At 42.2% G+C, this 26,912-nt stretch overlaps 1 protein-coding gene across 1 annotated transcript in view; it reads right to left on the bottom strand.

The window, feature by feature from the left end:
* Positions 1-941: 941 nt before the first annotated feature.
* Positions 942-26,912, bottom strand: part of CNKSR3 (CNKSR family member 3) — a 233,399-nt gene continuing 207,428 nt past the window's right edge. Inside the window, exons 10-13 of the mRNA XM_030196561.1 lie at positions 24,812-24,936; positions 21,275-21,501; positions 18,327-18,416; positions 942-4,413 (exon numbers count right to left, since the gene is read on the bottom strand). Of these exons, the coding sequence (XP_030052421.1) occupies positions 4,115-4,413; positions 18,327-18,416; positions 21,275-21,501; positions 24,812-24,936 (741 nt within the window). The 3' untranslated portion in view covers positions 942-4,114. The remainder of the gene's footprint in view (positions 4,414-18,326; positions 18,417-21,274; positions 21,502-24,811; positions 24,937-26,912) is intronic.

Genomic DNA, 26,912 nt, shown 5'->3' with positions numbered 1-26,912 from the left:
ATCCAGTTTTTTCCCCAAAGCAAACATAGTTTCAGATTATACATTTACAATACTTTGTTTTTTTTTGACAGACTGATTAACACGGGGCGGACTGACAGTGACCTGGGCTCCTGGGCAGTAAAGGTCATTGTGCCACCCTCTGGCTGCTGCACTGCCGCCCCCTCTCGCACACCACAGCCCCTCCACCATCGCTGCCGCCCCCCTCCCACACATTACAGACCCCTGCACCTCAGTGGGTCCTCCACGGTCCTACCTTGAAGGGCCCTGGTGGGCTAGCGGCTTCTTTGGGGGCAGGAAAGAATCCCCCTCTTTCCTGCCCACTGCCACTACTCTTGCCGGCACTGCTGTGTTTTCATAATGGCTGCAGAGACTTCCCGTGGTAGTCTTCCGAGCTAGCAAGAGTAGCAGCAGCAGGCAGGAAAAAGTGGGGTTCTTTCCTGCCCTCACAGAGGCCCTTCAAGGTGGGACTGGGAGCGGGTGTAGTATGCAGGGAAGGGGTGGGGGAGAGCCTCTGGGCCCCCAGGCACTGCCCAGTTGCCCAAAGGATCAGTCACATTACATCTCAACTGTGTGTTCAAAGCATCTAGGAACAAAGTCATAGAGAATGAATCATACCCTTCTTAAGGCATCTTCCTGACAAGTAATCAAATAGTTTTTATTTTAGAAAATGCATTTTTTATGTTTTGCATTGTAAAGGTTTTTTTTTTAAACAAAAGCTTGAAATGTTCACTTTCCAACATAGGCAGTTAAGGCACAGTAAAAAAAAATTCTTTAAACCTTTCCAACATAAATGGATGCACTTGCACTGCACCGTTTCATAAGAAGTAAGATCTACTATTCTGAGGTTTTGTTTTTGAGGGGTCATGGAAGACTGGAGCAGTGGAATATTGGCATCAAAAGCCAAGGCCAACACACTACAATGAAACATGATGTTCTGCTTATTTCTCAGTCCACAATATTTACTTTCATTATGTTATCAAGCTGGCAGGGTAGGATTAAGGCAGTTCTTAAGGTACATTGCAACAGTCCACAAATTTATTCAACAACCACCAATGGAGTCCTTGCTAACATAATACGGACTGAGCAGATCATGGACGGTGGTTACCAAAATGTCCTCCAGAGCTTAGCAGCTTACAACTAGAGACTAGGTCAGTGAAACTTCCAGACGTACTATTCAGTTTTTGGTTTTTGTACGATTGCCTGCCTATGGGATGAATTCTAAAAATCCCAAGCAGCAATGTGGACTGCTCGTTAGCTGTAAGGCAAACTTTCCTTGAATTATCTTCAGGCAGTGGAAACCCTAGTGTAGGACCCCTCGTCCCTGGAGAGGTTTAAGACCTCACTGAGCATCCTTCTTTCTTTTTCTGCAGCATCTGCCCTTCCCAAGAAAAAGAAAACAATTACATAAATGAGCTACCCAAGATTGTACCCTGGATATTAAATCTAATCACAACATTGGCTGCACTGCCTCAGTGTGCAGTCACTTGCTATACTGTACAAAGAACTGAAATTTTTAAGAACTGACTCTTTGGCTGGATGCCTAAATCTTAGAAGTATAAAAGCAAATTAGTTCCTGAGAATTTGTACTGAGTAGAGAATAGAGCCCTTCTTGAATGAAATCCTCAACCCTTTCATGTCCCTTGTTACCATATGGGCACTGAAATAAGCATTTGTAAGCATGAAAATATTCTGGGCATGAAAAGGGTTAATTTTGGTTTTAGAAGACTATGGAAGTCTTCTGTGTCTGAGCAGTATGGGTAGTGCAAATGTCTTCATGTTGCCATGCCAATGTTTTAACCCTGTCCCAGGGAGATCACTTTGGGGTGGGGGGGGGGGGGGGTGGGATATTTACCTTCAATGTACATGCAAATCTTAGCTTTCCTGTTGGATCTGCCAACAAGCAATCTGAATGGAAAGAGGTACCACACGTAGTGTGGAGGTGCACTTAATCCCCACGAAACAAGTAAAAGGAAACAGAGAGGGGGGTGGGGAAAATAGGCTCTTTTCACACAATGGGGAAGACGTATATTTTTAAAAATAATGTTTATTACAACAAGTCGACTTGGTGTAATAAACATTATTTGAAAAGAACAAGGAATCTGAACCAACTGTGGTGTTTCTGTGATATAGGTACTTGGTAAGCAATTGATTGAAACTTCCAACTTTATTTCAACTTTTTAAATCCAAAGCACTGAACAATTGTCACCTGCTAATGACAACCAATCAGTAGAAGCCTGAGCTTGAATCCATCCACATAACTGGAAGATGAAAACCCTCAGGATCCCTGCGCCAATCTAGTCTCATTGGAAACTGTATTTCAGTTTTCAGAAATGAGAGAAGCTTTAGGGTATATAATAATTCTGAAAAAGTGGTGCGACATGATTTCAACTAACATCTTTATGCCAAGTGTCTCAAGACTGTGCTCATTTGAGCAAAGGAGAGGTTTTAAAAAGTCAGGCAAGCTATAAGGCAGCCAATCTACTCTAATTGGTTGTCCTACAGGTGAATCATCTTTCTGCACCACTAGTTTCATACTAATGTTTACACTGGAGTTGGGATGGACCATTCTCATTCTCCAGGGCTGCAAACATAACTTTTCAGTGCTAATTAACCAGGTTTTAAATTAAAGGTACGCAGATACATATCTCACGACAGTCCTGTGTAGATACCCTGAACCTCAATGCAATGTTTGCAGCTTGCAAGGGTGTAACTGGCTATTTCTATGGTACAACATGAAGAAGCAATGTGCTCAAAATAGTGATCCCACCACATGTGAAACTGAATGGGCTTGAATGCTCGACACTCTCATAGATATTTCCTCATTTCTGCATTCTACTTCTGTTGCTCAGTTTTATTCTTACATGCTTGGAAGGAGGAATCACAAAGAATCCACACAGTGGGCAGCAAGGGCTCCAAGCCAGTAAAAGTCAGGATGTTACAGATAAGCATATTTGCCCTTTTGTTTCCAAAAGACAAAAGTCTTCAATTATTTCGCAACTGGGTGCAACACTTGGCTATTGACAACAGCATTTTCTGTTAATTGAACTGTTTTTTCTTGTGGCTTAATTAGTGTAGCGTACAGTTGGTAGATTGAATATAGCTTGTTTATGCCTAAACGTTTTAAAGAATATACATATAAACTGTATGTATATATTTTTTAAACTTAAATTAGAACAGTAAGACTTTTTCCCATTCTAGCATGCATCTTGTACATTCAGTTCTTGCATCTCACAAATTTTTCTACCAGCTGATGCCACTTGGATTATTTGTAGCCTGTGCTTTTTATATACTGTTGAAACACGTCCACAATTTTAACATACATGGGTATTCTATAAAATCACACACAGACATATTAACAAAGAAGGTCACAAGTCAAGCTGCTTGAGTTGGTCACTAATGTGAAACTTTTTTTTTTTTAAAGTGATACTTTGGTAGACAGCAAATCAACATTAAAACATGGAGGAAAAAAAAATAAATAACACATATGTATGTCTGTTTTGTTTCATGCCCACAGTAGGTGTGGGTTTTTTTTTTCAACAGCACTGTTTGCAAATTGACCTTACTGAAAGCTGAATAGAAAAACATAAAAGAAGGGACCCTTTGCCAGCAGCAGTGCTCTTTCTCCACCATGCTCAAAGGGGAAAATTCCTTAAGAACAAATTCTATATAGTTTTTGTTTTACACAACTGCAAATTAGAACCGCAGTGGAGGGTTGATGTCTTGTGAGTTCTGCCCCATCACTGGGTGATACAGCTAACAAGAGGAAAAGCAGTGTGATACCACCTCCAGGCCAATATATTCCAGGTATGATTGGCCTTGTGGATTGCCTTGAGTCCAATTTCTTCTATAGGACACTGTTCAAATGGATTTCCAAGTCTGAGTCTGGTAAAGACTTTACGCCTCTTTAAGCTCTCTCCGTCCCCTTCCTTGTTCTTCAAGATGTCATGAAGTGAAGGAAAGGTAGATGCTTCTTATAGCTTTCAGCTAGCAAAAACCCAGATAATCACTTTTAACACTGTAGGCGAAAAGTAGAGTTGAGTCTGATGGGCGAACAAAGGCACTCTATAATATAGGATGAGGAGAAGATTATTATGCCTCCCCGCTTGAAGAAGAGTCAGTGGGTCAGCATTTTAAGTCTTGTGATCCAGCTGACGAGCAGCGATGGCTCTGTAGAGGGAGCTTTTGTAGGCGATGTGGCGGGATTCTTTTTGGAGATTTCCTCTTGGAATGGGATTGTAGCACTGTTGTGGAGATCTGCATTCACTAGGCACCTGCTTCCCCTGATATAGTCTGTGCCCCTCACGAGCTGCCTGTCAGCCATGGCCCTGGAGAAGTAGTGGTGTGTGGACACACTCTCTTCAATGATGGGAGGAATCCTCTCATTGCTGAAATACCTACAAAGGACATCATCACCTGCGGAGAGATGGGAAGCAGGGATTAATAAAGATTAAAATTTGTGCATACCCCCCCCCCCCCCCCACCATTAGCAAAAGCATAGGCCAGCATTGATGGCATGGGCAACGCCAGATTTGAAAGCACACTGGGATGCATGACTGGAAGGGGATGTGGGATGATAACAAATGGCAAATATTCTAATTCAATGGTCTGTGGTGACTGGGTGGGGGACCACACTGAGCCAGATAACTGGAACCCAGGATGGCTCAAGAGCAGACACACATGGAGGATGCATGAAGAACAGGACAAGGATGGGTAAGGAGGGAAATCACATCTGCTGCAGCACATAGGCTCTCCAACTAGTAATTGAAGAACTGACTGCATACTAGAATATAAGCTATGCTTTGTAGCTCATTAAAAAAATCATAGGCTGGCCTGTTGCCTCAATGCCCTGTACAAGATCTCTGGCAGGATCCCTGAGTTTTGTGTCTTCTCCCTGGGTTGGTTATGACTGGGAATGTTGCAGATGCAGAGTTCACAGCCTGGAAAGGGTGGGGCAGTGGAAGAGTCACTGTCATTGTGCAAGAGTGACACCTAGTGGTTACAATCCAGGCTAATTACAGAAGGATTCTAAAAGCCACCATGGACCCCCGGTCCAGGATCATCAATATAATTTATTTATTTTTATTTATAGCAGCATTTATATCCCACACTCGGTTCAATGTGGCTTACAAAGCTAGTAGAAGAGGAGGCGAATAATGTTATTCAAGGTTCCGTGTTAGGAGTTACGGACCGAGAAAGGGATCTGGGAGTCATCATGGATAGGATGTTGAAATCTTCAGCTCAATGTGCTGCTGCGGCGGCTAAGAAGGCGAACAGAATGTTGAGTATTATTAGAAAAGGGATGGAAACCAAGCATGAGGATGTTATAATGCCGTTATATCGCTCCATGGTGTGACTGCACCTGGAGTACTGTGTTCAGTTCTGGTCACCTCATCTCAAAAAAGATATAAAGGAATTGGAGAAGGTGCAGAGAAGGGCGACAAAAATGATAAAAGGGATGGGACGACTACCCTATGAGGAGAGGTTAAGACGGCTAGGACTCTTTAGCCTGGAGAGAAGGCGGCTGAGAGGTGATATGATAGAGGTTTGCAAAATAATGAGCGGGATAGAGTGGACAGATGTGAAGCATTTGTTTACGCTTTCTAACAATAATAGAACCAGGGGACACAAGATGAAATTAGAATGTGGTAGGTTTAAAACAAATTGGAGAAAGTTTTTCTTTACTCAGCGCGTAGTTAGACTCTGGAACTCATTGCCGGAGAAGGTAGTGACGGCAGCTGGCCTTGCAGAGTTTAAAGGGGGTCTGGACAGATTTCTGAAGGAAAAGTCCATTGATCGTTATTAAATTTTGGTTTATTTGCCAGGTTCTTGGGGCCTAGATTGGCCGCTGTTGGAGACAGAGTGCTGGGCTTGATGGACCTTTGGTCTTTTCCCAGCGTGGCAGTGCTTATATGAATAGAATGGGAGTAGGGGGCATGCACATTTACAAGAAATCAGAGAAAATATTTTTCCACTCAACCCTCGAGTAAGCTTTGGAATTTGCTGGAGGTGGTAAAAGAAAAGCTGGGTTTAAAAAGGGGGTCGGACAAGTTTCTGGAAAAAAAATCCACAAATCATTATCATCAAAATGGACTTGGAGAAAGCCAAGCATAGACTAGCTACTATTTGAGATCCTGCAGGTACTTCTGACCTAGACTGGCCTCTGTTAAAAACAGGATACTGGGCTTGATGGAATTTTGGTCTAACCAAGTATGGCAGGACTTATGTTCATTTGTTCTTAAGTACGCTGGGATGCTTGGGTGGAGAGACATAAAACAGAGAAAGAATGTTTGATATGTAAGGGAGGCTTCACTGTCTAAGAATCCCAGTTCTAATTCCATTTGGACTGGAGGCTTAAAGGAAGAGGCACAAACTGCAAGCAAAGAAAAAAATATATAATTTCAGTTCTTCCATCGTTATTACTCATAGATTTGTTGTCCTCCATGAACTACTGGATACTGCAGAGTAAAAATAAATTGTGTTTTGAGCAGTCAGCATGGATTCAGTTCACAACTTAAGTGTGAAGCTCAAACTTTGCCACACTGTCTACTACCAATTTTTTGAGTTGCCTTCAAAACTGTTCTGATGTTCACAATGAGGATGGCAACCTTTTAAACAGAATGTTATTCCCCATTTTATTGGTGCAAACCAAGGGGTATATTTATCAATCTGCACTCATGGTCAGTCAGTAGAACCCACCAAAGAACACCGAGTCAGCACAAATTGATCAATACACTCCTAATCACAAACCTGAAGATTTAATAAAATATCAAACTTTTTCAGATGACTCATTAAGCTTTTTTTTTTTTTTTTTTACCCCATAGACACAGAATTGAAGAAAAAGCTGTAGTGAACCAAGGTCTTCTATTCTTAGCAGAACAGTTCTGCCACCTACTGATCAGTTTAGGAAACTTCTCCCTAACACCCATGGAATGATGGGCATCTGTTCTCAGCATTGTTAACAATACCTGGAAAACTACTTCTCAAGAAGATTTAACCCTCAGGGATACAGACAAGGTATTGAGCAAAACAATGCCTCTGAACCCTTCTCCTGTCTCACTCCATCACTACACATCAATGCTAGCTGTTCTGCTATTCTGCAAGCAGCTTAGATGCCTACAGTAAGATACTAAATCCCATGGAAAATCACACAAGAGCTGGGTACTGACATGACAGCATTGACTAAACATTACATTGGTACAAAAAAAATGGAGAAGTAACTCAGCAACCTAATCAAGAATTCTACTGCTGAGCAAGGTGTGTACTGGCAGGCTGCTAATAGTGGGGCATCACAGATCAGTTCCCCAAAACAGACTAGAAGCTTACATTTTACAGAGGCCTTCCACGAAAATCAGATGCAAATGTGCTTTACTTTTTTTTGCATAGGATACTCCCCAGGGCCGCAAAGAGACTGAGCTGGGCCTGGGGCAGGGCCACAGCCCACCCCCCCTAGGATCACCGCTGTTCCCCCCCCCCCCCCCCCGGCTGGAACTGCAAATATCTTGGCTGGCGGGGGATTCCGAGACCCCACCAGCAGAGGTCTTCCTCCAGCACTGCTCTTTCCTGTGCCACATTGCCTGCCCCTGCTTTTCTCTCACATCATGCATGCTCGGTTTCAAAACTAAGCATGCGTGGTCTGAGGGCCCAGCAGCTGCTTGGCAGGCAATGCAAGGGGGGCCCAGTGCCGGAGTTTTCTCTCTCCTGCTCCCGTCGGGACACGATCACCCGGGTCCTGTCAGGAGCAGGAGAGAGACCCTGGTGCCAGGCCTCCCTTGGAGGCCCGGGCCCAGGGAATTTTGCCCCCCTCAGCGGTCCTGATACTCCCATATTCCTCTCCCTCCCCTAATTCCCTCCCATCCCTCATCTGCAGGAAGCAAAAATAAACTCTAATAGCAGTGACACAGTATAGTTATTAGATACATTCTTGATATTTAGTTGGCGAGGTCTCAGCAAGTTAACATTGCAAAGTATTCAATGATCCACTATGTAATCTGGGAGTCAAAATCCAAAAAGGGGGTCCAAAACTGAATGAAAGGGTTAATCTTTTTACGAGCACTCCCTATTATAGATAATCTCTCCATACATAACAAATAGTGCATTTGATTTCTCCATAGGGTCAAAGAGAGAGGATCAGGATAGATCCACTGAAGCAATATGTAGTATTTTTGCCATTAAAAAGATTAAGAGAACCTTCTCCTTGCTGTCCAACTCCAAATCATCATCCACATCTAATAAACATAATTTCTTGGTCCGAGGCAGTGGTCGCCCAAGCAAATGTTCCAAATGAATCCACATCTCCCAAAATTCAGTAACCTCCAGACTTGACCACCAGCAATGAAAAAATGTCTCATTGTCCTGTCCACACTTCGGGCAATTTGCTGATCGGGTACGGGGTACTAACTCCATATTTTGTGTACCCAGTTGGTGGGTATGTTTGTAGAGCATCTCCCCGAGTATTACACACTCTGTCAAATCCACTCCCCCCCTACACACCCTCCAGAGGTTCCCAGAAGTATAATTAGCTGCTAAACCACAGGCCTATTTCTGACTGTATGCTGGAAGGAAGTAGGGTGGAGTTTTGACACACATGCTATACAGTGGGGGAAATAAGTATTTGATCCCTTGCTGATTTTGTAAGTTTGCCCACTGACAAAGACATGAGCAGCCCATAATTGAAGGGTAGGTTATTGGTAACAGTGAGAGATAGCACATCACAAATTAAATCCGGAAAATCACATTGTGGAAAGTATATGAATTTATTTGCATTCTGCAGAGGGAAATAAGTATTTGATCCCCCACCAACCAGTAAGAGATCTGGCCCCTACAGACCACGTAGATGCTCCAAATCAACTCGTTACCTGCATGACAGACAGCTGTCGGCAATGGTCACCTGTATGAAAGACACCTGTCCACAGACTCAGTGAATCAGTCAGACTCTAACCTCTACAAAATGGCCAAGAGCAAGGAGCTGTCTAAGGATGTCAGGGACAAGATCATACACCTGCACAAGGCTGGAATGGGCTACAAAACCATCAGTAAGACGCTGGGCGAGAAGGAGACAACTGTTGGTGCCATAGTAAGAAAATGGAAGAAGTACAAAATGACTGTCAGTCGACAAAGATCTGGGGCTCCACGCAAAATCTCACCTCGTGGGGTATCCTTGATCATGAGGAAGGTTAGAAATCAGCCTACAACTACAAGGGGGGAACTTGTCAATGATCTCAAGGCAGCTGGGACCACTGTCACCACGAAAACCATTGGTAACACATTACGACATAACGGATTGCAATCCTGCAGTGCCCGCAAGGTCCCCCTGCTCCGGAAGGCACATGTGACGGCCCGTCTGAAGTTTGCCAGTGAACACCTGGATGATGCCGAGAGTGATTGGGAGAAGGTGCTGTGGTCAGATGAGACAAAAATTGAGCTCTTTGGCATGAACTCAACTCGCCTTGTTTGGAGGAAGAGAAATGCTGCCTATGACCCAAAGAACACCGTCCCCACTGTCAAGCATGGAGGTGGAAATGTTATGTTTTGGGGGTGTTTCTCTGCTAAGGGCACAGGACTACTTCACCGCATCAATGGGAGAATGGATGGGGCCATGTACCGTACAATTCTGAGTGACAACCTCCTTCCCTCCGCCAGGGCCTTAAAAATGGGTCGTGGCTGGGTCTTCCAGCACGACAATGACCCAAAACATACAGCCAAGGCAACAAAGGAGTGGCTCAGGAAGAAGCACATTAGGGTCATGGAGTGGCCTAGCCAGTCACCAGACCTTAATCCCATTGAAAACTTATGGAGGGAGCTGAAGCTGCGAGTTGCCAAGCGACAGCCCAGAACTCTTAATGATTTAGAGATGATCTGCAAAGAGGAGTGGACCAAAATTCCTCCTGACATGTGTGCAAACCTCATCATCAACTACAGAAGACGTCTGACCGCTGTGCTTGCCAACAAGGGTTTTGCCACCAAGTATTAGGTCTTGTTTGCCAGAGGGATTAAATACTTATTTCCCTCTGCAGAATGCAAATAAATTCATATACTTTCCACAATGTGATTTTCCGGATTTAATTTGTGATGTGCTATCTCTCACTGTTACCAATAACCTACCCTTCAATTATGGGCTGCTCATGTCTTTGTCAGTGGGCAAACTTACAAAATCAGCAAGGGATCAAATACTTATTTCCCCCACTGTATAATATTTACTTATAAGCCCTGTGGTTATCACCCCTTGGGGCCAATATTGTGAAAATTCAGTGCAGGTCCACATAGCAGTATAGTCATGCACCAAGTCTGGCACATAATGCAGACCAGGTTATATAGAGTAGTAATCAACGTCACACACTTTCAAAAGAGGATAACTGAGCATTCCCTTCCTGTCTCAATTGGCCTAGAGTTTTAAGACCCTTTTCCTCCCACAATCGGATTCCCATGCTACTCATCCTCAGTGTAAAATCACCATTACCCAAGAGAGGCAAATAAGGGGAACAAGCAAAGGGCAGTTCAAAATGTTTTCTATTTAACCATCACACCCATCTCGCAGATGTAAACAAGGGGTTATGGGAAATCTTCAAGTACAGAAACATTACTTTTAGCTCTCATGTCCAAGGTTAAATATTTTTTTTGAGCACGGGGCAAAGGTTGCTTTATTACAATTTGATATATCTGTGGCATTTGATACAATAAACCATTCTTTGCTCCTTCTAAAATTAAGAGGTCTAGGAATAGGAGAAAAGTTAACAATAGATGATCACTCTAAAGTATTGGGGATTATTTTAGATTCAAACTTGATTTTGACAAGCAAATTAAAGCTTTAGTAAAAAAAAAATTTTATAAGCTCAGACAACTTCGAACAATTAGATCTTCATTGCAATTAGGAAATTTTAGGATTTTGGCACAAGTAATTTTGCAGTTGGATTACTCTAACTCTTTGTACTGCAATATTTCAGCTAAATTGCAGAAACAGTTGCAGTTATTACAAAATACAGCTGTTAGGCTGATATTTACTAGAAGACAAATTGATTCTGTGGCTTCATTTATGATGGATCCTCACTAGCTATCGATCCGACAACGTGCCAGATTTAAAATAGCTTGCTTAGTTTTTAAATCACTCCATGGTCTGAATTCTGAAGATTTGGTGGATCTACTTGCAATTCCCTGTCCTGGACGCAACAATTGTTTTTCTCGCACGTTTAAAATCTATAAGAATTCATTCCCGTTTCAGGGTGCTAAAATTTGGAATGAGTTTCCTTGGGCGATTAGATGCTTGATATCTTATCTTTTAGAAGGGCTTTGAAGATGCTCTTACTTGAACAATAATTTATAGGAGATATTTTGTAAGTGTATTATCCCTCAATTGAGTAGGTTATCTTTTTTTTTTGTTAACCTCTATGAATCCTTTGGGAAAGATGGCAGTATATAAAACACTATTAGATTAGATTAAAAGGATGAAATCCCTCTTGCATGTAAAATGGAAGTGAAATTATAGGGGCGCACCATCTGAAACACTAAAGATAAACTGCAGTACATACTGGTTCCCAAAACCCAATCTTGTGCAGGTCTCATCGAACTAACTATATTGTAGGTCTTAATATCGGGAAGTCTCAAATCATCCACCTGTTTGAGAACTCAAGCCAGGTGCATGCATGGCTTTTTTCCCCCGCCAAATAAATTGCACCCAACATTTTATTCCATGTACACAGGTCACTACTTGTGATGTGGAGGGGCAAACTTTGTAGAACTTGGGTAAAAGAGCTGGAGTATAAGGCAGTAAGGTCTCCTTTTACTAAGTGGCAGTAAGCTCAAAACAGGCTTATCGCTTGCTATACAGGAAGTACCATAGTTATTTTTGTAGCGCTGGAGTGTACCCAGCGGTAATGGTTACCGTTAGGTTACAACAGGAGCCCTTACCACCTCAATGGGTGGCGGTAAGGGCTCTCCGCGAAATGGTTGCACGGTAAGTGCTTTACTTGCCGCGCCGACATTTCTGTAGGAAAGCAAGACTTCCCTTTTACCAGCTGCAGTAAAAGGGGGCCTCGGCATGTGTGAAAAACAAGCGCCAATGCCAGCACAGGCCCCCTTTTGCCACAGATTAGTAAAAGGGGCCCTAAACAAAGAGCTAGATATAACAGGCATCTCAGAGACCTGGTGGAAGGAGGACAATCAATGGAACACTGTATTATTAAGGTACAAATTATATTGGAATGCTTTATCTCTGTTACTTGTAACCCCACTTTTGGTACCTCTTTGCTCAGTGAATCACATATAAATGAAATATTAAAACCCAACATGGCCACATTGCACTTAGCACCTGCCATCTAAAATGCGTAACACACTTTTCCTTTTTTATACTTTTACTTGATGTTCAATAACTTCATGCTGGCTTTTTATGGAAAAGGTCAACTTTGAGTGGAACAAGACTAACCATTAATACTGAGTAGCTACGTATAATAGCATCTATTATAGGTAGTTACTTTCAAACTCTTTGGGGAATTTTTGATTTTATAAATATATAGACAGAGAATATATGGCATTTTGGTTTGGTGCTGACTCCAAGGAAAAAGTGTCAGTTTGAGGGGAGTAATTCTATAAGAAGCCATCTAATTTTGGGCAGCAGGAACATGCATAAATAGCTATAATCTGTTTTCTTTAGATAGTGAACAAGCCCAGTAAAATGCTCAATAGAGAGGGCCACCTGAAATTGCTCCCTCCTTTTGTCTCCTCTCCTATGTCCCCCAGCGTCTGGGTCTGAGACCAGCATCTCTCTCCACCACAGCATCTGTCTGCCTCCCCCCCCCCCACACTTCTGTAAATGTTACGGTGGGTCGCAGCAGAGGCAGGGCCGAAAGTTGCTCTCTGTCCAGCAGAACCTTTCCTCTGTTGTGTCCTGCACACAGGAAGTTACATCAGAGAGGTGGGACGAAGCAGAGGAAAGGTTCCGCCGGTCTGAGAGCAGCTTTCAGGGCTGCCTCTGTTATGACCCACTGCAGCATTTACAGGAGTGGCTGGAGGAGGTACACAGATGCTGGAGACACACCGGACCCAAACCCAGGTGCCAGTGTGTGTGTGTGTTTCTGTGTGTGTGGGGGTGGGGTGGAGGGGTTAGACAGATGGCAGTCCCGGGTGCGGGAACAGGGGAAGAGACGTTGGACTTGAGGGGGAGAGCAGAGGCAAGAGAGAGAGAAAGAGCGAGTGAGAGAGAGACCTGGAGGGAAGAGAATGAGAGAGACTGGACCTGGGGAGAGGGTGAGATGCTGGAACAATGGAGGGAGGGAGGGAGGGAGAGATGACAGACTATAAAGAAAGGAAGGAGGAAGGAAGGGTGGGTTGTGGGTTAGGGGGGCATAGGAGAAAGAGAAGAGAGAGGAGAGAAGTAGGACACGAGGAGGGACAGGGACACAAAAGGATGCTGGCTCTAGAGGGAGGATTAGGGGCAGTGACAAAGAGGGGAGATGCTAGACAGGATGGAAAGAAGCACACAAAAAAGATGGATGGTGGACATAAAGAAGAAATGTCAAAAGGACAGAAGACCATGGAAAGAGTTAAGAACCCCCCCCCCCCCCCAGAAGAGAAGGACACTAGGACCACAGCAATACTTAGACAATGAAAGTAGAAAAGGAAGTATTTTTTTCTGAATTTAATAATTGTAATAAATCAGCTTTAGGAAATGTGCATCCTCTCTCCCCCCTCGGCCCCCATTACCTTGGGAGTGATGGTGTTATGGGGTGGGGGGCTCATCTCAGTTTTTCCACTCATGGTCCATTCAGTCCTAACTACGCCACTAGCAATATTCTAGTAATTTACATGCATAAGTGACCACTTAGGGGCATAAATGACTTATAGAATATAGACTAGTGGAAGGGTGCATGCCCACTGGCAAAGTACACACCATTAAAACATAACATGTGTGTGGGTGGACCATGAGCGGAGTATGCAAATATGTTATACTTATTATTTATAGCCCGCCTTTATCTAAGGCGGAGAACACAACAACATACATAATTCAAACATTCACATGAAAAACAACAACAACAACATCAGTCCAGGCAGTAGGTAAGTCAAAGCAGGCCATAGTCTTGGCCAAGTAAATGGTGCTTCACCATCAGTTTGAAAGAAGAACCCTTCTTTTGCAGTCTCAATTCCAAGGGCAGTTTGTTCCCTTCACAAGGGCAGTTGATTGACAATGTGCCATTCCTTGTTTGTTTAAGCCGCAGATGTTGATAACTGGGCACTTCAAGTGTACAAGCATGCACAGAATGCAAAGATCTTGATGGTACATACTGCTGCAGATTGTCACCCAAGTAAAAAGATGAGTTGTGATCAAATACTATAATTTATGCATGTACTGGCTATCATCTAGTCATGGGCATTTACACTAGCTATAGGACAATAAGCCTCTGCTTTTCTTTATAGAATAGGCTTGAAGTAGGCACCTCTTATCCTAGGTGCATTTTTACAGAATTACCTTCCATACCTTGCATTTTTAATAACAGGGTCTTTGCATCTTCACTGATTGAAATCTGTTGTTCCTTAGGAAAAAGACATGTTCTTTATAGTTCCTTAAGAACCAGTTCAAGTGTCCTTTGAAGCGTGATTTTTTTCTTTTTTTAATTTTGCTCCTGTAACCTGTTTTCTTTGGATAGTTTATATTTGTTTTACACAAAAATGGTTATTTGGAAATTTATGGTCATTCACAGGTTTAAAAAAAAAATCTTTTATGTATTGTTTTGTAATGGTTGAATGTTTTTTTGAGCACTATTAGTAGACCAATGAGCTTCTATGTTTTGTTTTTTTTTGTTACACTTGTACCCCGCGCTTTCCCACTCATGGCAGGCTCAATGTGGCTTACATGGGGCAATGGAGGGTTAAGTGACTTGCCCAGAGTCACAAGGAGCTGCCTGTGCCTGAAGTGGGAATCAAACTCAGTTCCTCAGTTCCCCAGGACCAAAGTCCTTTGTGCTTTGCTTTTCAGATTTTACCATTTTTAATAATTTTAATTCACCAAGTTACAGGGAAATGACCTCTGGGGACTTGAAGACACCTCAAGTGACCTAACTCTAGCTGGAGTCTTGTCCTGCAACTGTTCTTTGTACACCTTCGGATTAATGTTTGTCAGCAGGTCCTGAACTGTCCTGGAAATTGCACAGTCTGTCTGATTTCCAGGGTATCTGCAGTGAATATGCAAGAGATAAATTTACATACACTGGAGATCCTGCATATACAAACCTATCTCTGGCATGTTTAAGGCAGATGCCCTGCAAATCAGACTGATTGTTCAGTCACCAGAAAGTTCTGGGAGATACTGATGGAAGAAGTTGCTGCTTACTTCCTTGAAGTTCTGCCAAACTGCATGGGAGTGCTCCTAAAGCTTCCTTAACTAGCAGTGTTTTAGTGTTGTTGTGGTGGTCATTACATAAACTCCACAAATCTCAATAATTTTAATTCCTTGCCTCAACAATTTGCTTCTTTTCTTTGAAGGCGTGAATAAACATGTGACTGAAGGTGAGCTGGTTGACGTAGTGTAGCTAGATTTTCAGAAAGTTCCTCATAGAGACTCCTGAGAAAATTAAAAAGTCATGGGACAGGAGTCAAGATTCTGGTGTGGATTAGGAATTGGTTATTGGACAGAAAAGAAAGCTTAGAGTTAAATGGCCATTTCTCTCAATGGAGGAGGGTGAATAGTGGAGTGTGAAAGATCTGTACTGGGACCAGTGCTGTTTAACATATTTATAAATGACCTTGAAAGCAGAATGACAAGTTAGGTGATTAAATTTGCAAATGAAAAAAAACTATTCAAAGTTGTCAAAACAAATGCGGCTTGTGCAAAATTGCAGGAAGACCTTAGGAAACTAGAAGACTGGGCATTCGAATGGCAGATGAAATTTAATATGGACAAATGCAAAGTGATGCATATTGGAAAGAATAATCTGAATCACAGTTACCTGGTGCTAGGGTCCACCTTAGGAGTAGGCACTCAAGAAAATGATCTAGGTGTCATTGTAGACAATACACTGAAATCTTCTGCCCAGTGTGCAGTGGCCAAAAAAGTAAACAAGATATTAGGAATTATGAGAAAAGAGACGCAAAATAAGACCAAGTAATGCCTCTGTATCGCGCCATGGTGCAACCTCACCTTGAGTAGTGTGTTCATTCTGGCCACCGTATCTCAAAAAAGATATATAACAGAATTAGAAAAGGTTCAAAGAAGAGCTACCAAAATGATAAAGGGGATGGAATTCATCCCATATGAGGAAAGGCTAAAGAGGTTAGGGCTCTTCAGCTTGCAATAGAGATGGCTGAGGAGGAATATGATTGAGGTCTATAAAATCCTGAGTGGTGTAGAACAAGTACAAGTGAATCAACTTTTCACTCTTTCAAAAAGTAAAAAGACCAGGGGACACTCAATGAAATTACATGGAAATACTTTTAAAACAAACAGGAGGAAATATTTTTTCACTCAAAAAATAGTTAAGCTCTGGAACTCGTTGCCAGAGGATGTGGTAACAGCGGTTAGCGTATCTGGGTTTAGAAAAGGTTTGGACAAGTTCCTGGAGCAAAAGTCCATCGTCTGTCATTAAGATGGACATGGGGGAAGCCACTGCTTGCCCTGGGATTGGTAGCATGGAATGTTGCTACTATTTGGGTTTTTGCCAGGTACTTGTGACCTGGATTGGCCACTGTTAGAAGCAGGATACTGGGCTAGATGGACCATTGGTCTGATCCAGTATGGTTATTCTTATGTTCCTTCCCCCTCCCCCCCATCCACCAACCAAAATACATAGGCGCTAGAGGCATTTCTGGCATTGCAGCTTAATTTTGGCTGGCCAGGTAAATGAAGTCAGTCAACTAGCAAATCTCAAGTTAACTGGACGAACCTTTTGAATACAGACCATCTAGCAAACCCGGAAACTCAATGCTGGGGCTGTCTTTGGCAGCCAGCATTGAATTTCCAGGGGTTTTTTAGGCGCTAAAATCATAGCTGGTTAAGCCTATATTCATCAGCTGACTTGCTACAGCACTAATATTCAGCGCGAGATAGCCGGCTATCTTGACTGAAGATTACCGCTTAGCAGCTAGCTCGTTCACCAACTATGTGAGCTAAGCAGTTAGTGCTGGATTTAGTGCCCATTATTGGCTACTGTGCACCAAAATCAGCCAATACTCTAAAAATCCCAATCTATTTATTATTTATTCTAACTGCTTAGCGTGTGTTGTGGCAGAGACTGGGTGGAGTATGGGTAGAAATTGGTAATTAGCATGTGCTGTCAAGAGGAGGCGCTAACCCCCATTCTATATAATGCACTTAGATTTAGGTGCTGAAATTGGTGCAGATTCTATAATACAGCACGTAACATAATTGGCTTAACAAGCTAATGAGCGCTGATAACAGCACTTAACAAGCAATAATGAGCACTAATTGGCACTGACTGGAATTTAGGCGCACAACTCACTAAGCATATTCTGAAACGATGTGTGCTGAACTAATGAGTGGAGGCAAAAAGGGGCGTGGTTATGGGCATTTCATGGGCGTTCCAGAATTTAGGCACCTAGTTATAGAATAGGAGTGGAGGAGTGGCCTAGTGGTTAGGGTGGTGGACTTTGGTCCTGGGGAACTGAGGAACTGAGTTCGATTCCCGGCACAAGCAGCTCCTTGTGAACTCTGGGTAAGTCACTTAACCCTCCATTGCCTGCCGCATAGAGCCTGCCATGAGTGGGAAAGCGCGGGGTACAAATGTAACAAAAAATAAATAAAAAAATAATATGGTCCAGTGCGCCTAAATCTACGTGCCGAGATTTACACCAGGTTTTCGTTGGCATAAATGAATGCGCGCAGATAAATCAGCACCGATTTTTAGGCACCATATATAGAATCTCCTCCTAAGTGCACCCACAGTAACTGCAAATGAATTTAGCATGTGGTACAGAACTCTTCTCCTTGGTACCAAGAGGGGACAGGCCTGTAGTCATTACCACATGGCCTTTGATCTTACTGTACATTATTCGGGCTAAGTGTTTGCACTCACTGTGCTTTATTGCACTTGAACAAGCTCCAAAGTTTGGTATTCTGGCAGCAATGGTCCCCCCAATCCAACATCTGCCGCCCGACTCCTTCCTCCACAATGTTACAAGGGGGAGGTGAGGGGAGGGGGGGTCTGTATTCGTTCCATACTTCTCTTCCTCTTCCATCTTTTGGTCTCACTGTGTTTTACAGTAACAGCAGCCTATTATCAATTATTTCCTGTTAACCGATATGGTGACATTATTAAGAGACTTCAAGGGTAGCTCTTTACACCTCATGTTCCCTACTGGTTGCAAACGTCTCCTCAGTCACTTGCCTTTTCTCCCTGGTAGCCTGGGCCTTGCAAACGGTTCTGCAGACACCATCCAGCTGCCTTCTGCTGGCATGGATAAGGGACGAGGTTTACCTGTGTGTGGAGAAGCACAAAATGTTAATACAGAGTCACCTTAATTAAGGTGCTCATTTTCAAAGCAGATGAACACCTCAAAATGCCTAAAAAAAAAGTTAATCTGCTAAAAACATCCAAATCCTGATTTTGGGAAGTCAGAATCTGGACGTTTTGCACTGCAGTTTGTTCAAATAGTAAGGGTGCTTGTTGTGGGTGTGTTTTGTGTAGGATTAGGGAGGGCCCTAAAGTAGGACGAGCAACAGCAATTTCTGAACGGAAAGCTGTATGTCTCTGTAGATCACCCCACCCCTCACCTATCCACACCCATCCTGTTAGAATATCAATGATATGCTTTGATGTCCCCATGCATACCTCCGACCCACCCCCATCCTCCCACCCTGTCAGACTGTCATAGTAATGCTTGAATGTTTTCACTTATATACACTGTCAGCTAGCACATTTGCTTATTTCCGATCTGATGAAGAAGGGCAACCTTCGAAAGCTAATCAAGAAATGTATTAAGTTATGTCCAATACAAAAGGTATCATCTTATTTTCTTTTCCATGTTTTCTTTTGTTTGATTTCTATTGATAACCTTAAGAGTGGACTAACACGGCTACCACACTCCTCTACTGAACGGAAAGAAACATCTTGGCAGTCGAAAATATCCTTTGTTTGGAGGATTTTGATGTAAAAGACTTTTCAGCAACAATCTAACATGCACATTATCTCCCTATATACTAAATATATGCTTTTGGTTAAACTATGTAGGGCTGGTGTCTGGAAGGCTTTGCCTGCTGCTCATTCTTCTTTCCCTTCCTATACTATCGTTCTATCTTATTTTTCATCTGTCCTATTAAAGTAATTTTGTAGTTCCTTTCCTTTTGCTCTTTTCGTGTTTTAAGTTGTTTACCGCTTTGTTTCCAGGTCTGAAAGACAGTATATCAAGCCTGAACAAACAATATATACACTATAATAAGATGCATTCGCAGTAGACACACAGAAACCAGAGAGGATCCCAACCCTAGGACCAGCCTATCTGCTCACTGACATCAGGGAGGGGTCTCCCAGGCCAAGCTGACTCCTGACTAGTCCTAGGGAGATCCTTCAGCCCCATACTTCATCCCCCTCAACACCCAACTTCAAGGGACAGATCCCCTGACTCGTGCCAATTAAATTAGAGTACAGAAAATGAAAGCAGATAAAGACCATATGGCCTATCCAGTCTGCCCATCCATACCATCTGCCACCCCTTCCTCACCCTTACAGATCCCTTAAAGCTTGTCCCATGCTTTTCTGAATTCAGATACAGACTTCATGTCCACCACCTCCAGCAGGAGGCTGTTCCACGCACCTCCTTAAGAATACAGAAGCTAGAAATATGCACATCCTGAATGGACTGTGGGGCTCAAGACAGTCCCAAGTGTGTAATATTAAAGCAATATTTAAGTGTAGAAAGCTGATTTGCATATGTAAAGAGTACAATACACATATGTGGCGCTTTTAGAAAAAGCCATTATTTATACATGCATACCCACAGAATGCAGCATTGAAGGGGGAACGTTCTGGGGGTGAACTTGAAAAGTACAGAAATTCAAACCCATCAGCATTTACATCTGCTCTGAGACACATATAAGTACATTTGAACTTGGGGTTTGGAGGAGTGTTTGGGGGTAAACTCTGTATAAATCAGTGATTTTCAAAAAGCCAAAAATCAAGTTTGCGGCTCAGCTCTTCAACTGGCTTGACCTAGATGTGCAGTTTTTAAAAAATCTAGCACTTATTGGTGTGTGTAGATTAGCAATATGTTCTGCATGGACATGTGAGCTTTTCTAGTTCCAAATGAAATAACCTGCCTTCAAAATAACATCCAAAATGTTCAAAGCCTCAAGTGATGTTACTCTTTTTGCATACATATTTTTGTAAAATGGCTTTTCTCAGTGTACTTGTTGCTGAGTAGTTGTATATTTTCTGTATCCTTATGCATTTTATAAAAGGCTCTCTGTTTAGCGAGCCTTTAGTAAAATATACTGCAAATCGTGAAGGTCCAGACTTGGATGGTCCAAGAAAGTACAAAGGCAGACGGTCTGCAAACTCCAAGATGGAAAATAAACAGAGCAGATCGTTAAAAGACAAACGTAATTTATTGTTAAGAACCAATTAAAAAAAAAAAATATATATATACACATAAACAGCCCGACACAGGCCGTGTTTCGCCCAACAGGGCTGCTTCAGGGGCTACACAACAATCCTTTTACTATCAAGTGTAATGAATATATATTGAGTGTGCTGAAGTAAAATGTAAAAAAGATCACCTTGATTTGAAAAAACAGCGCAGTCAGAGATGCCAAAAACAGAATACTGACATGAAATCAAACTGACAATCTCATATCTCAAAGATATGAGATTGTCAGTTTGATTTCATGTCAGTATTCTGTTGGGCGAAACACGGCCTGTGTCAGGCTGTTTATATATATATATATATATTTTTTAAATTGGTTCTTAACAATAAATTACGTTTGTCTTTTAACGGTCCAGACTTGGATGTCACTTGTCACAACTTGTGCTTAATTGGACTTAATAAATATTTTTTTTAAAATAGTTTGTAGTAGGGAGTTTTGCTGAGTTATATCACGGGAAGTGAAAGGGCCTCACATTATAAAAAGTTATTAACTGACGCACAAATGGAAAACAAACGACAAGCAATGACTAGGACGACTTTCACTTTGCTGAAGCCGTCGGAAGTTTCATACCAAGTGTTTCACGAATAATAACCCCAGATCCCTTTCCCACCTCTACCAAAGCCTGCAAAGCTCAGCTGCAACTTCACAAGCTTCAGCTTTGAACAGCGGTATTGAAATGACACAATAACTCACCATACGACGGTGTTTTTTCCCTTATCCTTGCCGGCAGCGCGTTGGGTTCCACTGGATAGATGGGTAGCTGATCAGAATCAGCAATAGTAAATCTTCGTCTCCGACTTTCCTGGTCCAGAAAAGAATTGGGAGATTCTGCACCTTTGGAGCCAGGCAGAAGCAGTGGCGGTGGGGGAGGTGACCGGTGCTTGAGGATGGCACCGTAACTAAAGCTACCCTTGTCATCGCTAGAAGAAAACAAGGACACCAGCATTATTTATTTATTTATTGCATTTGTATCCCACATTTTCCCACTTTTTGCAGGCTCAATGTGGCTTACAGTATGCCGTAGTGGCGATCGCCATTTCCAGTATGAGGAATACAAAGTGGTATTGCATTCAGTACATAGAGGGTAGAGTAAATCACAAATTAAATTAGATAATCAGTTCATTTTGGCGTGAGAAATAAGGTGGAAGTGTATTCGCGGTCATTAGTGACAGAGTTATTGAAGCAGTCAGGTGTAGAGAGTTCGGTTTTGTCTAATTCTGGAAGTGTTTCGTTGTCTGGTATTTAGAATGGATCATTGTGGTATGCCTTGAACAAGTTGGTTTTTAGTAATTTTCAGAAGATTGTTAGGTTGTGCGTTGTTTTTAAGGCATTTGGTAATGCATTCCATAGTTGCGTGCTAATGTAGGAAAAGCCGGATGCGTATGTTGATTTATATTTAATTCCTATGCAACTGTTCTCACCCTAACAATTTATATTCTGATAACAGTTATCAGATAGCTTAAGAAAATCTCTGATTTTGTTCTGCTGAGGAACAAATTGATGAGCTCCCTTCTAACTGTTGCCTTGTTGACTATAAAATGGCTTTGAGGCTCAAGGCACAAATGCTGCTATCTAACTGGCTAACGGTTCTGAATTCTGTTTGTATTATTTCTTAGGTGCCTGGGCCACAAACAAACTGGTATATGGTAATTCTATACAGTATGGGCTAACAATTACTCGCCAATCATGTGCACAATTCACTGGTGTCTAAACACCAAAATTCCACCTAAGCGCTTGTCAAAAAATGTCTAATTACCTGCCTGGGGCTACCCCGCGGCCACTTAGATACTCAGTGGCAGACCGAGGGTCAAAGTGGTTAAAGCATACGGCTGGCAACTTGGGTACTCCAATTCAGTTCTCCTCCTACTACTACTACTTAACATTTCTAAAGCGCTACTAGGGTTACGCGCCTACTCCCCGTTGTCTCTGGCTTGATACTACAAAATGTGTAGGTAGAGAAAAAGCTTGTCCACAGAAGTAAATAATGTATGTAGGACAAGGCTGAATATCTCTCGAATCCCCTAGGTTTTGCCTGAGGCCTACGTGATATTCATTCAGCTACCACCTCCTCTATATTGCAAACTGATATGAAGCAGGGACACTGTAACCAGGTGAACAGGATTCTGTGTGCAGGTAGGGAGCTATAAAAATAATGAGTTATCATCTATGTATTTAAATCTACACCTATGCTATATATATGTATATCATTATTACTCAGTTTAATGTCTTAATGTTTACAAACAAACTCAGTTATCATCTGATCATGTACTTTTTCCAAATTAAAGGCCCTGTTAACTAAGATGCACTAGAGACGCGTTAGCATTTTTAGTGCGCGCAAACCGTATAGATGCTCATAATATTCCTATGGGCTAAATGGTTAGTGCGTGCTAATTTTTAGCACATGGTAAAAGCGTTAGCGCACCTTAGTAAACAGGGCCTTAAGTATGCCTCCATTCTCATGCACTAAATATCTCCACTGCTTTCATTTCATCCGCTTTCTATCATAATACAGCAAAAATGTGTGTGTGTGTGTGTATACACATGCATATACACTGTGATATGGAGGTCAGTAGTTTATGTACCATATAGAGGACCTGAGTGTGTAAAACAGTGTTTTATGTGATCAAGCAGGCTGTGAGAAAATTGACTGGCACGTGCAGGGGAATTGTATAAATGGTATTTAAATTTGCACATGCAATTTAATTAACAAGCCTGTTAGCGCCAATAATTGGGCGCTATCAATTACTGGTGCTAACTGGTAACACTTTGGATTTACCTGTTTTCAGTCTGTTAAAATTTGAAATTCACATCCTCCTATTATCTGCTTAATACCTTCTGATTATCTTTTTACATCAGTACATAAGTATTGCCATGGGAAAGACCAAAGGTCCATCAAGTCCAGCATCCTGTTTCCAACAGTGGCCAATCCAAGTCACAAATACCTGGCAAGATCCCAAAAAAGTACAAAACATTTTATACTGCTTACCCCAGAAATAGTGGATTTTCTCCAAGTCCATTTAATAATGGTCTACGGACTTTTCCTTTAGGAAGCCGTCCAAACCTTTTTTAAACTCTACTAAGCTAACCGCCTTTACCACATTCTCTGGCAATGAATTCCAGAGTTTAATTATACGTTGAGTGAAGAAACATTTTCGCCGATTTGTTTTAAATTTACTACATTGTAGCTTCATCGCATGCCCCTTAGTCCTAGTATTTTTGGAAAGCGTAAACAGACGCTTCACATCTACCCGTTCAACTCCACTCATTATTTTATAGACCTCTATCATATTTCCCCTCAGACAATTGAAGACATATGTTTTTCATAAATAGCTAATCTAAAAATTGTAATAATTTTTTTTGTAATATTCCTAGTGCTATTCACTAGATTCTTCATTTGTGACTTCACTTTGGACCTTTCCAGGAGAAGGTGGGTTATAAATATAAAACATAAAAGAATAGCAGGAAAACAGGCAGAGCAGGAGCAGGATTGGCATTTAGGTGAGTACTTAAAATACATGCCTAGTCTCCTGTTCCTCCTGGCACATACATGCACACACTTTACCTGATAATTTTATAAAGACACATAGGTGCGTATGTTGCATTTATAAAATAGGTACAACATAATGTGCCTCTGTGCTTTTCCTTTACTAAACTGCAGTAAAAGGGGGCCTGCGCTAGCATCAGTGCATGTTTTTGACATACGCTGAGGTCCCCTTTTACCACAGCAGGTAAAAGGCTGTCTTTTTTTGAGGAAAAGAAACAGCCATACAGTAAGTGAAAAATAGCCATACGGTAAGTGAAATACTTACTGCATGGCCATTTCATGGGGTGGGGTGTGGGTGGGGGGGCTTTACTGCCACTCATTGAGATGGCAGTAATGGCTCCCATGCTAACCCGGCAGTAACTGTAGCCCAATTGCCGTTGGTTAAGATATTTTTGTAGTGCCGGAAATAGTGTGCACTAGGGGTGGGAACTACCAATGGACTTCTGCAGTAGGCCAGCGGTACTTCCACACTGGCAAACGGCAATCCCGCAGCAGGCTTACTGATGCTTAGTAAAAGGGCCCCTCAGTGCCTTATAAAAACGTCCCTCCAAGTGTCCTCCGAAAAGCCAAGTGGTTTACAGTTTCCATGTTGTTGATTGACAAAGATCTTGGCTAATGAATCAAGTTTAGAAAATGTGCAACAGAATGGGTGCTTTTATTTCGGCACTGCACAGGTCTTAACATACCGAGGGGAATAAGGAATGGCTGGTGGTGGGGGAATGTAGAGGTCCAGGATGGCTGGTTTCTCTTTCTTTAGAGAGGTGTCCATAGTGCTTTCCGGTGATTGGGTTGTGGTTGGCGGAGGACTTATCTGAAATCAAAGAAACACAAGGTAATAAAGAGCTGAATGTTCCTGGATAATTAAGGGACATTAACCACCGAATTCTATATATCGTGCTGAGATTTTTGCGCTGAAATCGAAGCATATTTCATTACAATGTGCATAACCTAACTGGTTAAGAAGCCAATCAGTGCTGATAATTGCCATTTAACAAGCAATTACTGACACTAATTGGCATTAATTAGAAATTATGCGCATAAATTCTAAGTTGCAGAGTTGAAAAGGGGTGTGGCTATGGGTGTTTCTAAAGTCTATGCACTTTGTTATAGAATACACCCGGATCTGTGCCTAATTTAGGCATTGGCATTTACTTAGCATAACGGCTCGAGACTAAATTTAGTCACGCTAACCAGAATATTCTATAAACCATGCAAAAATGTAGGCTTACTCTATAAAGCATGCCTAAAGTAAGGCATACTTTATAGAATGCACTTAGAGTGGAGGAGTGGCCTAGTGGTTAGAGCATCGGTCTTGCAATCCAGAGGTGGCCTGTTCAAATCCCGCTGATGGTCCTTGTGATCTTGGGCAAGTCACTTAACCCTCCATTGCCTCAGGTACAAACTTAGATTGTGAGTCCTCCTGGGACAGATAAATATCCAGAGTATCTGAATGTAACTCACCTTGAGCTACCACTGAAAAGGTGTGAGCAAAATCTAAATAAATAAATAAAATAGTTGAATTTCATTTCAGCACCAATTTTTTAAGCGTCATATATAGAATCTAGTCCTAAATGAATAAATCAAAATCAGTGCTTCTCAAATTTTTCTCCAGTATGACCCTGTTTTAACATGTAAACATTCATGTGACCACAGATGATGATGAAATCAAAAATGGCAGCCCTCCACTTTCTCCTCCTCACACTTACCCAACCAATAAAGGCAAGAGCAACAGCAGTGGGGCAGCAGTCAGCACAGGGTCCTAGGAGTCAGTATGTGTTTACAGAACCCAGTACTCTTCATGAGCTTCCAGTCCAAAAGCAAACGCATACAGGAGGAGGCAGGGCCTGTGAACATTTACTGACTCATAAGCCCTATGCTGACAGCCACACCTGAGGCCCAGAGGGAGGGGGAACAGCCCTGGGTCTATGACCCCATGTGGAGATCCAAAGCACAGTTTGGAAACTACAGCCATAAAGCTACACAGGTGACCTTTTGCAGAAATACAGGAGAAGTATGATATACCCGAGACTGAGGTCTTCTTTTACTTACAGGTTAAGCATTATATCTCTCAACAGGGGTGGTTAAGGGACGACCCAGATGAGCATGAGCATTTTGAAAATATTTGGGTTTCGATGGGGGAAATAAAGGGCTCTATATTCTTTATAAATTCATAAGGAGAGTAAGCTTCCAGAAGTTTACATATATGAAGCAATGGAAACATGATCTTAATGTGGAGCTTACTGAGAGTGAATGGAAAGCTATATTCATGGAAGTTAAGAAGGCTTCAATATGTGTACTTTTGAAAGAAAATGCATACAAAGTATTAACACGATGGTATTACACTCCTGTAAAACTACATGCTATGTTTCATACGACCTCCATTACCTGTTGGCGTTGCGGTACGGAAATGGGAATATTCTTGCATATTTGGTGGTCCTGTGATCGGATCCAACCCTTTTGGGAGGCAGTTACTGCTAGGATTGCCACCCATACGGGTAAACCTTTGTCTTGCGACCCAAAGTGGTGCCTGTTGGGTTTGGGTAACAGGCGGTGCCTGAAGTGGCAGAGACGTTTTAAAAGAATGTGTTTGACAGCGGCTAAAAATGTTATTGCTAACCACTGGAAACGATCAGTGTGGCTGACTGAAGCAGACTGGATTTTAAAGCTATCATTGGTTGGAGAGTTGGAACGACTTACAGAAAAGAGATTGGGTCTTTATGACCCTACTTCTGAACTATGGACAAGTTTTGCTGCACTAACTCAACATTCCTAAGGGGGGAAAATATT

Source organism: Microcaecilia unicolor, chromosome 3 (genome assembly GCF_901765095.1).
Source record: "Microcaecilia unicolor chromosome 3, aMicUni1.1, whole genome shotgun sequence".
Classification (NCBI taxonomy): domain Eukaryota; kingdom Metazoa; phylum Chordata; class Amphibia; order Gymnophiona; family Siphonopidae; genus Microcaecilia; species Microcaecilia unicolor.
This window is presented reverse-complemented; position numbering and strand designations above follow the sequence as displayed.